The 15,933-nt window shown below is 46.4% G+C and overlaps 1 protein-coding gene across 1 annotated transcript in view; it reads right to left on the bottom strand.

Moving 5' to 3' along the window:
- PXDN (peroxidasin) overlaps positions 1-15,245 on the bottom strand; it is a 571,721-nt gene extending 556,476 nt beyond the window's left edge. Inside the window, exon 1 of the mRNA XM_069606052.1 lies at positions 14,774-15,245. Coding sequence (XP_069462153.1) covers positions 14,774-14,949 — 176 coding nt within the window. The 5' untranslated portion in view covers positions 14,950-15,245. The remainder of the gene's footprint in view (positions 1-14,773) is intronic.
- Between the last annotated feature and the right edge of the window lie 688 nt (positions 15,246-15,933).

The raw sequence follows: 15,933 nt of genomic DNA, 5'->3' as shown, positions 1-15,933 counted from the left end.
TGTGTGGAGTCGCGTAGAAGACGCCTGGGCGCGTTTGCCTACGCAGCACAGTCACGTCACGGATAGAGGCGGGGAATATGAATGTTTTGATAAAGTCTGTTTCAGGGGCGGGGGATTTGATTTAGTGCCGCAAAAGCAGGTGAGCCAGGTCGATGGGGGGGAAATGATAGGATTATCAGAAAATGGCGGCTGATTTCGAGTGCGTTAATGGACGAAAAGTCGGGTAAGGTCCATAGGAAAGTTTTCTACGATCTACCGATTTATGCTTAAAAACACATGGCCGAACCGTAGGGACAATAAAAAAAAAGTCCCGGAACTATCCTTTAAACATCTCAAACTGTGAAACACTCATCCTACACCTATCCCTAGATCCTCAAACCAACCTAACATTTCCACTAGTCTACAGGCCACTGACCTACGACTTAACCTTCGTGGAGGTCATCACCAACATGGCCATTAAACAATCATTTGTTCCTTCCTGGAGACTTCACCATATGGTTCGAAGAAGAGAACATCAAATCACCAAAACAGTAATCAACTAGCGACCATGCATCTACAAAAACTGGTGAAAGGAGCGACACACAGCAGGCTACACAATAGAAACAATCTTCAGCAACAAAAACCTGGTCACAACTGCACCTCCAATGCAAGTCCTCTGGATCGACCACCTCATTATACCCTTTCAGATCCAACTGTCAACAAAGATACCAGATCTCTTCCCCAAAAACCCTCGCATTCTGAATTTGAATTGGAGAGCAACTGACAGTGTGGACGTAAATGCGAAACTGGAAGCCACAAAACCATCAATCACCATCCTAGACGCAGCCAGCATAGAAGAAAGAATGGACACAATCCTAAAACGGAGACATTAAATGACATTGCATCAACAAAACCTTTCACCCCCTCACTAAAGAAAACAATGGCTAGATGGTGCACACCCCATCTCAAAGCACTTAAAAAGACCAAAAGAAAACTGGAAGAGTGAAGGAAAAACTACGAGCAAGGCCAAAAGAAAAAGAAAATAGCATACCAAAGACAGATTAGATTATACAATGCCGAAATACTCAAAGTTAAAAAGACAAAATACAATGCACAGATTGAAAAAGAAATCAAGCCCAGAAAGAAATGTTCATCATCAAAAACGAGAAAAGAAACCCATTCCTGTGCAACAACGGTCCAATTCCTGTGCAAAAACTATGCGATGATCTTGCCGAACACTTCAAGAACAAAATCACTAACAACTAACAAATCAGACAAAGGAAGCCAAAAAGCACCTTTAATCATCTCAACCAGTCAACAGTGGGACCGCTGACCACACAAAACTACCTCATGCTGATATTGAGAGATACATTCTACAGCCTGGTAAGCAAAAGCAATAGAGTGTTCTCTCCAGCAGACTCGTGTCCAACAGATGTTTATAAAACCATCCTAATCCAGAGAACACTGGCAGAATACTACGTCAACCTCTCACTTACAACAGGAACCGTGCCAAAAGCCTTCAAATGCCCCTGTGAGCTTCAGGGCTTAACCCAATGTTAGTTTGTTATGTCTCAAAAAAACAATGACAGGTCTTGAAAAAGGCGTGTATACTAGTTCCTTGTATGAAAACCAACCTATATAACCTTGGTGAAATATTGGACATACCATCTACAATATTCTGAACAGAGCCAGACATAAGTGCAACCTGATATACTGCAGAATTCCAGTGTTCATTTCAGCTGCATCAGATTGCAAAGGTCTTAAGTAATTAGAATGGATGAGGCCATACAGGATATACTACCTTGACTAGATCACAAAAAATAGAGACAAATGTATGAAGCCTTCACCAACTCCATAAAGACCCATACATGAATTTCCTCTACACTATGAATCAAAAGAAGAGAATCCATATGTGAGATGGATTTCAGGAGACTTGGCAGACCCCATGCACCTTAAACTAAGCATTTGGCAACAATAACTCACTGTGTTTTTCTACTTTAAAACAAATGACTTGCCCTAGTCACTATACACATGTGCTGTCACTATGACCATGACAAAGACATATAACCACATGTAATCTTCAATTCAGATGTACAGTTAACACCACCCACTCATCTTCATCAAAAATAAGTATTGGGCAGAATCTGACATCCTCAATGGCTTGATAAAGAAAGCAGTCACGCACATCACTAAAAACGGTATACCTCATAAGTTCATAGTACTCACTCCTCCCTGGTAGCACTGGGAATTCAATTTACAGAGATGTTTGCATGTTACATGTACTACCCATGCTGGCCTGGGCCAACAAATGACTCTATGGTACCCAGCACTGTAAACACTTACTTAAGATTTCTTCAGGTGCTGCTCAGGGCAGACTCAGTTCTCACTTGACATCTTCCACCATCCCAGGTCTGCTTACATCTCCCCTTACCCGTTATGATAGATCAGCTGAAATTACTGTATGCGTGAATTTGAGGCAAGCCTGCTACATTCTGCTATGAGGTGTTTATACTGTGCCCATCACAACTGTGGTGGTGTTATGAAGCCAAAGCGTGTCCGAAAGGCGGTACACTGTTCCCCTGCCAGAGGTAATCCAGCCCATAGCCATAGGATCAAATGGAGGAGCAGAGATGAGCGAGATGGAGAGGATATGGGGTGTAAACAGACAATTGGCAAGAAATAATGGGCTAGAGAGGGTGGGAATATGATTGTGATAGTCCAACACTGGCCTCCTGAGGGTTCCAAGATTCACACAAGTTTGGAAAGGAGGTCCCTGAATAAGGGTGGTTGGACCCAAGATGTGGAACAGACTGCCAATCACCCTGAATCTTCAGGAGAAGCACACACATTTCATGACAGATTTGAAAACTAAACTTCTTTGCAAAGGCTTTCCCCGGCCATAGTTTCCTGGAGTAGCAGGCTGATGGGGAGGGAGTGGACACGCTCCCTCCGCTCTTACTAACGCTGGAATCTATCTTCCAGCCCTGGGTGAATGGGAGAGCCACGGAAGGGACATTCTACACCCATTTTGACAAGTTCCCCTCCTCGAGCATGGGAGCCACAGATTGATATGCCTCCTTCCACGCGCTCTCCCTCTTACTGAATGTCTGCTAAATCTACTAGGCCACCTGATACCGCACTCGCAGAGTTAGACTTGGATTACTACATCTGCTAGAACTCTTAACAATGCACACAATCTCTGGATGTCTTCCAGGACAGTTAGCCTCCAGGCTCACTCCATTACGATGCATTCCTTCTTTTGTATACTCTTCCTCTCCCGTTTAACCCTACCCACTCCTGCCGCTCTGAAGTGGTTCCGTTTATTGCATGTTGCGCATTACAATACTCCTAATAAATTCTAGCAACAAGTGTAATCACAGACGACAGTGAGATGAACTTCTGATCGGAAATGAGGCCATGAAAAGCTCTGACGCAGAGCTCAGCATTTTCTGAATTGGCTTATTTTATAGTGCAGTGTCAGGTAGTACTAGAAGTGTCCAATGCATGGTCCTAGATGGTCTCAAGATGTGCCGATTCTTGCCCTTGCAGCGTGGAGGAGCTATACCATATTGAGTTTATAAAATGTCCCCATTTTGCAAGGAGACTCGGGGTATGTTAAGCCAACAGATAGAGGAGCCAGCGGCTAGAGTTTGGAATGTACAGGTGAGAGCGGAGAATCGTTAGATGTAACAAGGTAGAGGAGAAGAATGGAAAACTGGAATGCATAAGTGCCAACATTATTGGCTCCTTAATGAAAGAGGTAGATTAGATTTATGTTTATATCTATAAATGGCAGTCACCCACAAGAGTCCATTTTCTCACTTAACGTCACCCTAAGTAAGCAGAGAACTAGGACCCTGGAATATCTCCTGTGTTTTTGGCTACAGCTTAAGCCCAAAAACCATGGTGTATAAAATGTAATTATCCATGCCCTAGACGTTTTGCAGAAACCTGTATATTGAATGCAAAAGGCGAAAGGACCCAGGGCAGTGTGAGGAGGGTTCTTCCATTTCTGATCATCTTGTGATTGAATACAGAATGGCAACCTTGAAACCCTCTCCTTGGGTATCGTAAAGTGGTAACATAAGTAAGTAGCATGCAACATAGTATGTACCCTGCCCTTTGTGAGCGAGTGTTTGTAGCAACAGTGGAGTACTAGGGAGGTTCACGTGGGTGTTTGCTGAGGGTGGACACTGATGAGAAGGGACAGCACTTTCATTGACAATCACTAGCAGGGAAACATTTTTAAAACTATAAAACCTAGATAAAATATTGGCTTTGTCAGTGCAAATATCAGCAAGTCCCGCAGGAAAATGTTACAAGTATATTTATAAGAATATCTGTCTGAAAGTACGATGAAATAAGTGCTAAATAGCCATAAAAGGCGTTAGCAGACCACAATCACCAAAGCATAGCACTTCTTTCAGGCCCTACCAGAATAAATAACCGCCTTATGTTTTTGCAACTGGAAGCTGCAATTATCACACAAAAGTGGTTGACTCTATGACATCTCAACTAAAGCACTTGGTCATTGGTCCTCGTTATGTGAACCTCACCCCGAGGCCGTAAAACATAACAGGATCTGCATTAGTATTGAAATTGTATCAGTCAGTCAGAAAGCTTCTAGAAAATACTGCAAACCACGTTGGTGTTGTAACGTAGAACGTCACCGTCAGGTGACGACATACATGACCTAATGAATAAAAGGAACCATGCGGCCATAGGCGGTGTCATTTTACTCCAGACTACGATTGATCCAATTTAAGGTCCTAGACAGGTACCACTATACCCCTGCGAGACTGCACCTGATGTCAAATGATCGCTCCCCGCTATGTCCTAGATGTCGGGCTGACGCGGCTGTGTACTTCCATATGCTTTGGTCGTGCCCGAAGCTTGTGCCATTCTTGGAAGGGGTCTGCGTGGCTGAGATACTGGATTATTCATTGATGTCTGACCCAAGTATGTGTCTGTTTCATGAGTTTGTTGGATTCCGACGAGGGTATAGGAAGCTGGAAGGGATGTGTATGATTCTGGCTGTGCGCTGCATATTGTTGCTGTGGATGAGACCCGTTTGCCCTACTATAGATCAATGGCTTTGTGCTGTCACTTGGGCCTTGGACACCAAGGAGCGCTGGGCCGCCATGCAACCACCCGCCTGTAAACCTACCGATATATGGTCCCCCTTCCGTTCTTATTTACTTAGAACGGACGGCCAGGCATCCAGAAATGATGATTCGCCTGATGATGCGTGAACATCTATATGCCTGAACTATTAAACCGAATCCCCCCACCCCCCAGAGGCTAAATGAATAATACAAAGTCTATTGTTAAATGTGTCGCCTATAGCTGTATAGTTACCTATGCTCTACGACTGTGTTGAGCAATCTGTAGTTTACTGTTAGTCTGTTTCTGCTGTAATGTCAAGCAATCACAAATAACGTTTTTTTTTTTTTTTTTAAATAAAAAAAAAAGGAATTTGTTACCTACTTTAGCCCAGCCACGAATTTGTCATATTATAATAAGTCACCCCAGTGGCCACCAACACGTTAGCTACGCAATGGTAAAAAACTTAGGACCGGTGCAATTTGCTTTTCCAACTGTATTAAATGGACATCACCTACCTGCTGGAAAAGTTTGAACACCTCTACAGCAGTGCAGGGGATCTCAAGGGGCAAGAGGTTAATTTGCATATTGACCAATGGGTCGAGCCAGTGGTGCTACGCCACCGTCGGATACCATTTTAACCGAGGCAGAAAGTAGAGGAGGCAGGCCGGTGTGCGGGGTGTCAGGCAGCCAAGCTTCTGGTCAAGGAACCCCCAATTGCGCCTCCTGAGAGAGCTGCAGCGCCGTGGAAGGTGCGGACCATGGATTTCAGGATGGTGTTACAGTCAAAACCCTGTGGTCATCCTGGACGAGTTTTTCGCAATACCCAATGGTGCAGTTTGTGGAGACCACAGCGGCAGGAGCAGTGATCCAAATCCCGGTGAAACTGTTTGCAGTACACAGGATCCCAGACTCAATGCGCTCTGATAGCGGACCCACATTCCAAGAGCGGAGTTTGCACGGTTCATGCAGTTTTACATGGTCACTCATCAGCGCATCACTCCTTGGTGGCTGCAGGCGAATGGGGACGTCAAGTGGTTTATGAAGACGGTCAACAAGACGTTCTGGATAGCAGTAGACAAGGAGCAGATGCGGGGGCTCACAATTCCATCCTTCTTCATGGCCTACCGAACAACGCCACACACAAGGACAGGTATATCACCAGCAGGGAAGGTGTAGTCGTAAATTCCCAGCTAGCCCAGACTAGGCGATGAGTCGTGGGCTGCAGGACAGGGCCAATGCCAAGGAGACAATCCGAAGAACTTGCTGTTCAGGCTGAAAACAGGGGAATGGCCACCCACCCACAAGCTGAACCTACAATGCGACACGGCTCCGTTGAGAGTTGCCAGCAGTGAGGGAACTGGAGGCTATTACCAGAAACAGCAGCGGTTTCAGGCATCTCAGAGATGGACCAGAAGAAGAAGCAAACGTCACTCTGGAGAGGGAGGTGTCCACACAGGAAAGCCAGGAGGAGGGCAATCACCAGGATCTGGGTCCTGGCCAAGAGTCGACGATGGGGGGCGACCTTGAAAAGCTAGTCTCCTGATATCCCAAGAACTCCAAGCGGAGGGCCCCAGAGAGGCTCTGAGACTATGTGTTGGAGTAAGGGACAGCAAAGGACTGGTCCAGTGCTACTCTTGTTGGGGTTGAGGGTGTGATGCATTTGTAATTTTGTTGAAGGGGGTTTGATGGGATGTTGTGACGTAGGACGTCACCACTGTCAGGTGACGATCTGCGTCACCTAATCAATAAAAGAAACCCAATCCATGCACAGACAGGGATTCCGGAAAAGTTTACCTGTGTTTGTGTGTCTCTGTCATTTACCACAGCTGCCCCCATGCTAACAATTGGTGGTTTCAGAAAGTATTTAAAAAAATAAAACAAAGGCAGACCAATGGCAAAAGCTACCCAATATCATGCACTACAAGAACACATACAACCACCATAAAACATGTGTAACAGTCCAAAGAGAGGAAGAGGGCCACAAAACCTCTCCTGCATCTCAGTTCAGATAAAAGGCTTGCAGCTTACTGAATTGCCCGAAAAATAAGTCTAGGCTGTAACTTTGACCTGCATCTTGTTTGATGCCTCTCTTTGCACTGCTGTACAGAGTGTATAAACGTTTTAAGGTCTGGCAGGCAAGTGCTTTCTGTCAGACTTGTTGCAGCAGTATCCTGAGTTGCCCTGGTGTTCATCAGTTGATCCATGATGTAGAAAGAGAATCTGTGCGAAAGCTCTGTTAAAGTGTCTGCCATTTTGTAGACGCTATTATTATTGTATATAATGAGTGCAGACTTTATGTCAAGATGATTTCTAAACTCTAACCTGGTGGGCAGAAGTTTAGGAGGCCACCATAGTTTAGTGGAACAGTGGAACCTTCTGGACAAGCCAGACCAATCAAGGTAGCTTGGCGGCAGTCAAGACTAAGTCTCAGGAGGGGTGAGAGTGATTGGACGTCCACAATGAGCACGCACAGTAAGGAGCCACAGATTACTCTTAGACAGGTGTGTATAAAAAATACATATACATTTATTATAGGCCTTATAATCAAACACTAATAACCACAGTAATAAGAAACAATTACCAGACAAGCGGATCACGAAGTTACATATGTACATATGTACAACTACTTTTAGCCTAATGCAAGACAGGGAAAAAAACACATCCACAACCTGTAAGAGAAAGGGGCTTAACACAAGTATTGCATTGGGCGATCTTCAGAATCCAAACCCTAATTTAAGCCTTGCGCTGAAAAGTACAGCAGTGCGTTTACAACGTGTGTCGTGACCAAGAGCGAAAATGGTATCGCTTAAGTGGGCTTTAGCAGTTCAGGAAGGGGCTTGAGGTGATGAAGAATAAGGTCCCTTTATTCGAGGAGGATCTACCCTTGCATGTAAAGCGACTTTTGACGTTCGGGAATAGCTAGGGAGTGCAGGTTAGCCCAGCCAAGGGCCACCGGTAAGTGAAGCAAGTACTCACTGCCTCTTGGCACAGGTTGGACCAAACTTTGCCAGTTTAGTTGAGGTCACTTGTAGGTTCGCAGTTACTCTGCAATCCAGCTTTCACCGGCTGCGGGACAGGACGATCATCTGTGATGGGACAGTAGCCTTTTCTCAGCTGACGAAGAAGAGAGGAAGAAAATTCCAATGCAGCAGGCTTCGGGACACAGGAGGGAAGATAGGCAAAGCACCTACAGTGACTGCCACAACGTAGTGAAGAAGGAATCACAAAGGCTTGCGGCGTGGCACACCCCCTTTGTTCGGGACCCAGAGGTGCTAGGACTATGAAATTTGGCGGGAGAGGGCCGAGGACCACAATTTAACAATTCCCCCAAGTCTCGAGTGTCAACTCGTTATGGTGGCGCTCCTATGCGATACCCCAGGGTATAGTTGGTCAGTTCACTGGACAGCCCAGGAAAACTTTCTGAGAAGGCTCTTTTGGCGAGTAATCAGGAGGTGCCATGAGCAGTTGTTCCCCCTACTCCAAAGGGTTGAAGTGCCCTTGCAAACCTTCAGGATCGATGACAAGAGCAGGGGTCTGACAGGATAGCAGTGAGCTCAGGGTGCCAATCCTTCCAGTGCGTTTCCGGTGGTACCACAGGTGTGCTTCAATGTTTCAGGATACTTAGCTCTTTCTGTAGTTCAGAGTGAACTTCAGTTGATTGACCTGGAATGGATGCAGAGTCCCTCCTCTTATCCAAGAATCATTCCACGCTCAAATCTGGGATAACCAATGGAAGGACTACTCCCTTGCATGCACGTCAGGTGTGGACCAATCATGGCCCACAGTGGTCTCAGTCATTCAGGCACACCAGACATGCTGGACTGCTCATGTGGGTGGGACAAAGACTGATATGCAAATGGATATTTCCCATCTGTGAAAGGTACAGTGAGCTAAAATGTGGCTGCAGACTCTAGAGTGGGTACCATCCCATAGAACAGGCCATTTTTGCTGCGTTTGTTCTCAGAGGGGCACCTATGACTATTTTTTTTAATTTTTTCAAGGGCCTTAGGTTTAGTTACCCTAAGTGTCCTAGGGTCATCCAGACGTGGACCCCTTGCTCACTGTGCTCAAAGACGCACAGCTCCACATCACTGATGATGCCCAACAAGGCTGAAACACGTGTATGGGGTTGCTGTTGGTACTCTTGTTCAGAAAGGAATTGCTACAGCATTTCGGTGCTGAACTGTCCATGTGGGTGAGACAAAGACTGATTTGCAAATGGGTATTTCCCATCTGTGAAAGGTACAGTGAGCTAAAATGTGGCTGCGGCCTCTAGAGGGAGTACCATCCCATAGAACAGGCCATTTGTGCCACATTCGTTCTCATGGAGGGGCGCCAATGACTATTTTTTTTATCCTGGCACCAGTAGCGTGGATTGAGACCAGACAGTCCCCTCTTCCTGGGCCCTAGTACACATGGCATGCAGGAGCCCGCGAAATATGCAGTTTTCGCAGGAGGCTGCATGCCCTAATAAGGAAGTCCCAGGTCGGCTCGACCTGGGTGAAGGCTACAGACAAGATGGCCAAAGGACAGAACAAAAGACTTTGTGGCACAGCCATTTTCGGCACTGGCCACCGTCTGAGACTAAACGTGAGACGTGGTATGGTTTTGTAAAAAAAAAAAAAAAGCAAAAATACCACTAAAGTAAACTGCTGACATCAGTTTGTCCTAGGCATACTTGTATAACTACCAACAAACTTGGTTCTGGGGCCATAAAATGAAAAGACCCCTGTGCGCAGTACTTTTCAGGTACTTGCTGCACAGATAAAAAAGTTACCAAGAAATGGCAATATAGTCAAAGACAAAGGGAAACAGTTCCCCAGTACTGACAGTCTGAAGGACGTATCAGTTTCCCCATAACAAATTAACAAAAGCCGAGGCGAGCGCAGCTGAAGGCTGTGCTCCATGGGAAAAGGTCAGGCTAGGTCAGTCAAACAAAAGCAAAATGTTTGGGGGTCCATAATATGGAGGGAAAATGTAATCTTTCCTAACACCTAGCTTCAAGAAGCAACAGAGCGCTTTACAGAGGTATACAACAGTGCAGATGCATAACAGAGTGTTTCTCAGAGATAACAGAACAGATTTACAGCGGAGAATAGGATACAGAGGGGAACAGAGGAGGGGGGTACAGCTGAACCGGGTTGATGAGAGGGGCAGGCGGCGCCTAGCAAGTTAGGAGCCGCGAGGGGCGATGTGATGGCCCAGGTGTTGAGGAGCTAGTGCGAACGTGCACATGGGAGAGGGGAACAAAAATAAATACATTTAAAAAGCAGGAAATCCTGAGGTGCGGGTCTGAAAATGTACTCATCAACTTCATAATAATACTTACATTTGAATAAAAATAGGTATGCAAACTTCGGGTTTTAAAATCAAGGCAATAGGCAATCAAAATGTATTGGCAAATAAACTGAAGTATTTCAGGCAACATTGCACCTTGTCAAAGCTTCCATGTTATCCAACGTATACCGCACAGTTTTCCACAGCATACTTTAGATTTCTCATTATGTTTAGCCCATTGACAGCACAGACCACTCATCCTGGAGGTTTGTGGATTCAATATTTACTAACAATAGAGTTCAAGTAGGTGTTTTGTCCGGCAGATATCAAATGAGCTAACTTCTCAAATGTATTCCCAGAATCCTAAATTAGGAGAAAAGTTGAAGAACTTATTTTGTTTCTGCGCTGCTTGGTACGCTTTTGTCCCCACATTTGTGATGCACTAAAGTGCAGCTAAATTGAATAGAATAACAATGCTCCTAATCCATAACATTAATCAGCTCTGGGATGCAGAGGCATTACATCCCAACTAAAGCAGTATATTCATGAGCGGCAATTGTTGTGGATTGGTAGGATAAGCGAGACCAAGTTATTGTTACTTGAGGTGGTAAGATCTGTTAATGTTTCTATTCAGTTTGTGTTTTCCTTGTTTGTGACAACTTTGAGCTGCAGCACAGAGTTTGAAAATGCTAGGAGCCATGTAGCTTCTGCTCATAACATGGTTAGCTTGAAACCAACATCTACCATGACAACAAGTGCCTTACAAACGTACCTACCTATGTGACATTAACTCTGTGCGTTTGGGAATGTGTATAAAGGAGGGAGAGCACACCGCAACAAGGCATTTAAAGTAATAGATTAAATATAAAGGGACAAGTTATAGTTAGTATTCGCAAAGTCTATGCAATATCTTCTTGTTCCCCAGAAGTAGCTTCTGCTTTGTAAGTGTCTGATATCCGAGACCCGTTTGTAACCCCAACCATGTAACAATACGTTTGATTAGATCATTACATTTTATTATCAGAGCATTTTTCGATCTGAGCATTTTCCTTGTGTGCGATAGCATCGAGCTGTGACATGTAATTTAACAATACAACATAGAGAATTAGCATTCAGAAGGGCCCTGAAAACATGTTTGTTCGCCTAATTTTAGCATGCAAACGCCCGAACACTTTTCTTCTGTGTTAACATTACTTATGTTTAACTGGTTCTGTAAGAGCGCCTTGATGCCCTCGGGATTAGCGTGCCATATAAATTAAAAAATAAATATTTAATCAATACTTTATGTTGTCACAGGAGTCTAGAGACTGCAGCTTAGCTGATGCATTGCACTACCACTAGCATGACCCCCTCACTGTTACTTATTTTGCATAGGACTGATGGGAAATGCAGTCCAACCCATCTAGGGAGCTGTAGCTTGTAGATGCCTGTATTATAGGTTAATATTTTCCTTTGCAGATTTGATTTTATGCGAGATATTGTAATTATTTCGATTACATTTTATTAAGCTGTCGGCAGATGTATAGGACGGATGTGGCATGCATCACTTCTTCCAATATCAAAGTTTTGGTAACTGTGCTTTATCTCACACCACAATCCATCCACTCAACCACCTCCTGCCCGAAAATATAGCATGCATTCCAGGTGGGAAAAACAGCAGTGTCTAATCTAGACAACAGGACCTCATTGGTATGGAACGGCATGAGTCTGATTCCTGGAGAATGTAGGATAGGTGCTAACCAGAGAAATGAAAACACAAATAAGGCTGAAGATGAAACGGGGATCTTGGCAATCTGGTAGACATTACGAATAGGACATTTGGCCTATTCTCTTCAATAGCAAATCCACAATAACAATCACGGGAAGAGGAATTCCAAATGTATAGGGTAAGCCTGCTTTGCATTGTGGGGCTTTTCAATGCAATGTTCTACCTTTACAAAGATAGATCTGGTGACTTTGTCACAAGAGGGCCTTCGGAAGAAGTCAACAGAGCTCTACACTAGAAGGGGCAGATGTCCAACTCTTAACTGTAGGACTGGCTATGAATCAATTCTGTAGAAGTACGAGTGACCTTTGACCCTGAAATACGAGTGATGAAGTGTTGTACCAAGTGACGTTATTCACCAGAAAAGTTCTGAGCCAAAGACATTAGTTGGTTTATATGAATGGGTGCAAACAGTTGGCTAGACATTACCATGGAAACAAACATGTAGAATATGCTCACAAAACGTGTTCTTTGCACTAATGTGTCCTGAGGAGAAGTCTATTCTTTGGATTTCACGGCCAGGTCCGAGCAACATGTTGGTCGGACACACACAATGGATTTCAAGTCCTTGCTGTACCCACAAAAGGGGAGGAAGCCCTATAAAAGTGGAGTGTCATGCGAAACATCGGGCCCGATTCATGGAACCGTGTCATAATGGCACAATCCCACAGGGAAACGTTCCATGGATGGCTTCAACCATTGCTGAACTAAAGGAAACAACGTTGACTGCGAAGAGCTGTATGTGGGCAACATGCGCGCCATCAGGGCCACTCAGGTGGTTTGTAGAAGCAACGGGTTTCGTCTGGTGTCACAGTCCACGGACAATAAACCTCGTAGGTGCTGCGCCAAAAATGCTCTCTTTAATAATAGGAAAACAAAAGAGGTCATCGAAAACGGCCCTTTGTCATTGACAAAAGCGTGGCAGTGGTCCTGTAGGCGGGGCATTACTGGCCGGCAGAACTCGGCGCCGCCAGCTGGCAGAAACACGATACCTGACAAGCAAAGGAAGCGATTTGTAAGAGCCAAGGCGCGCGCCAATAGACGCCGCTTCAGTCCAGAAGAAGGGCTAGACCGTCCCCCAAATTACACAAAGCCGCGACTCTTGCACACCACGGACGGCGTCTGCGGGGCTCTCTCCATTGCTTGTTCGCGTAATTACAAATCCACTGCACACTCTTATTTCGCTATGCCCGTGATATACGTGCACTGAGCCCGAGAGCAACATCTGGGAGCAAAGACCAAACATCTGTAGAGGCCTGGCCCGCTGCCAATTCATATTTCAAGACCGGCGTTTTTCTAAGGGCAGGGTTGGCTAGTTATCTGCCATCTTTCTGACTGTGTGGCGCGGGGGATGGAGAGGGGGGTCGATTGTAATCTACTTTTCATGTGGGCTAACGTAGATTGACACTGTGGGAGCAGCGTTCATCCTTATCTTGGCTATTTGGGCATTTGAAGACGTCTAGACTAGTTCTGTCTGGATGTGTTCCTCTGACTGGAAGAACAGAGGCCATGGCACCGACTGCACATATAATGCGGTCCATTGTCAGACAGCGCCCTGAGCCATGGCTATCGGAACTCACGCAGAAGTGCAATAGGGGGCTACCGCCACTTTTTTTTGGCAAGGGGCGCTTACAAATAATTAAATACTCTGGATAAATCGGTGAAGCCCCCTGACCCAACCCCACTTGTCAAAACCCAAAAACCAACAAGCAAGCTCAAAATATCACCAAACTTCTGATTTACTCAGACTGCCCAGTGCCTGTAATCCAACTAATGTTTCTGTATATATATATATAATAAAATCCAGCCGGTTTCTTTTTCTCTACTGGACTAGAAAGGGGACTCTGGTTCATGTGAGCAGGAAGGTTTGGTGTTTTTGTTGTAAATATCGTGTGGACACTAATCACTTAAGCAAGAGCGACCACAACCTCATCGCCTCAGATCCAAAATATAATATTGGGACAAAAGCACGATAGTGTCCGAATTCAAATCACGAAATACCGAAAAGCAGAATACGGAGTGATACGTTCACATTCATTCCTCGGTTTTTAAGCAACGTTTGCTTGCGGCAGGAGCACGGCGCTTTGCGTGAACCGGGTGAAACATCTGCATATGTTGCAGCAGCGCTGAATTCCCGGAGCAAGCAAGGCTCGCATGACAAAGTGCAGATGTTGCAGAAAAGTGAACTTAAAAGCACCAAGCAGCCTGCATCCACCCCAAGCGCTCGCATCATTCCCTCTAGGCGGAGTCCAACAAAGAACGGGACGGGGAAGCCGCAACGCTGCCAGATGCTGCAGACAAGGCAGAGCGCTGGCGCAGTCAGCGGCAAACCATGCACTGTACGCCGCGGGCGGCGGGGCAGCCCAGTCGCGGGGCAGCCCAGCCGTGGGGCACGGAACCGTCACAGGAAACGGGAGGGACCTAGGTGAAAGTAACACACTGTAAAACACAAAAGGGCTGCTCCAGGGGGAAAACGGCGCCCCGTGATAGCTGGGCAATGGAATGGCTCTGTTGCGTCTCTTTGCAAAAGTTTTTAGATTCATATTTGGAGTGAGAATGTGACCTGGAGTTCGGCAGCTTAACTTTAAAAGCAAGTCATGGTGCACAGGACCCCCACCCTGGCAGCCCGGCGGCGCAGTAACTTACAGGATGGTGGTCTGCGGGGCGACGGCGGGCAGCGTCTCCAGCATGAGGTGCATGCAGCGCACCGTGGTGCGGAAGCACAGGCAGCGGCTGGGGCAGGAGGCGGCCGGCGGCGGGAGGAGGGCCAGCAGCAGCGCCGCTGCGGCCACGAGCTGCCAGAAGAGGGGCCTCCCCGTCATGGCGAGTGGCGGGAGACCGGAGTCGGGCGGGCGGGCAGCGGCAGTCACGGCGTGCAGGCAGCTGTGGGACTGGAGCCGCGGCACTTCCTCTGGCCGCTCCGGCTGCAGCAGAGGCTTTCCCAGCCTGAGGGCAGGGGCCGTGACGCGCGGGGTCGCGGTGGAGGGGAGGAGCCGGGGGCAGGCCGGGCGAGGAGCTGGGATCCCGGGCACTTCCCCTCCGTCCAAATCTGCCAGAGTGGGGAACCGGCGCCTGGCAGCAGCCCCCTCGCATTTCGGGATCACCCTGGGGCAGCCAATTTAGAAAGTGATGAGAAGACAATAATGGAGTTGGAGCGTGAGCAGCAGACACCGAGCGTTCAGGACACTCTGATATACCACAAGTGTCAATGCCTCAGTTATATTTAAATGAAAACATAATTGCAATACTTTTAAAGTAAACTATGCAATTGCTACCGCAGTTTCACACTCCTACCCACTTTAAATACATCTCTAATGTAAGGATTTCTTGGAAATGGGTAAGCTCCTTTTCGTGAACAAGGTTGTCGCCGTGCTAATGCTCACTGCTGCGGTTCCGAGTTCCGACACAAATCCAGCATGGTAGCCGTAGGTTTACTTACTTATGCCTCCTTGTGGTGCATACAAGACATTTACAAATAGAGCGGAGCGCGTGTTGAATTATTTGTCACTCTGAGCCCTACCCATCTTTTCCCTTGTCCTTAAACAGTGATGGGATGCGTTACATCCTCGCAGCGCTATTTGTTGACAAACCACCCCCCCCCCGCCCTTAATATATAGAGAAGGTTCTGTAAAAGACCCCTGGCTGCAGTGGACATGGGCCATTATGCTGGGGAGGAAGTTCCCCACACCCTTTCAGTCACCATTGCAAGGGATAAAATGCCTAATATGGCCTCCCTCACTCAGGGGCATTGCGCCTCTGCGTTTGGATGCATTCTGTGGATTGCTGGCTGAGTCATCCTTGGGTAG

Source organism: Ambystoma mexicanum, chromosome 4p, assembly GCF_040938575.1.
Source record: "Ambystoma mexicanum isolate Mex_15411 chromosome 4p, UKY_AmexF1_1, whole genome shotgun sequence".
In the NCBI taxonomy this organism is placed as follows: domain Eukaryota; kingdom Metazoa; phylum Chordata; class Amphibia; order Caudata; family Ambystomatidae; genus Ambystoma; species Ambystoma mexicanum.
This window is presented reverse-complemented; position numbering and strand designations above follow the sequence as displayed.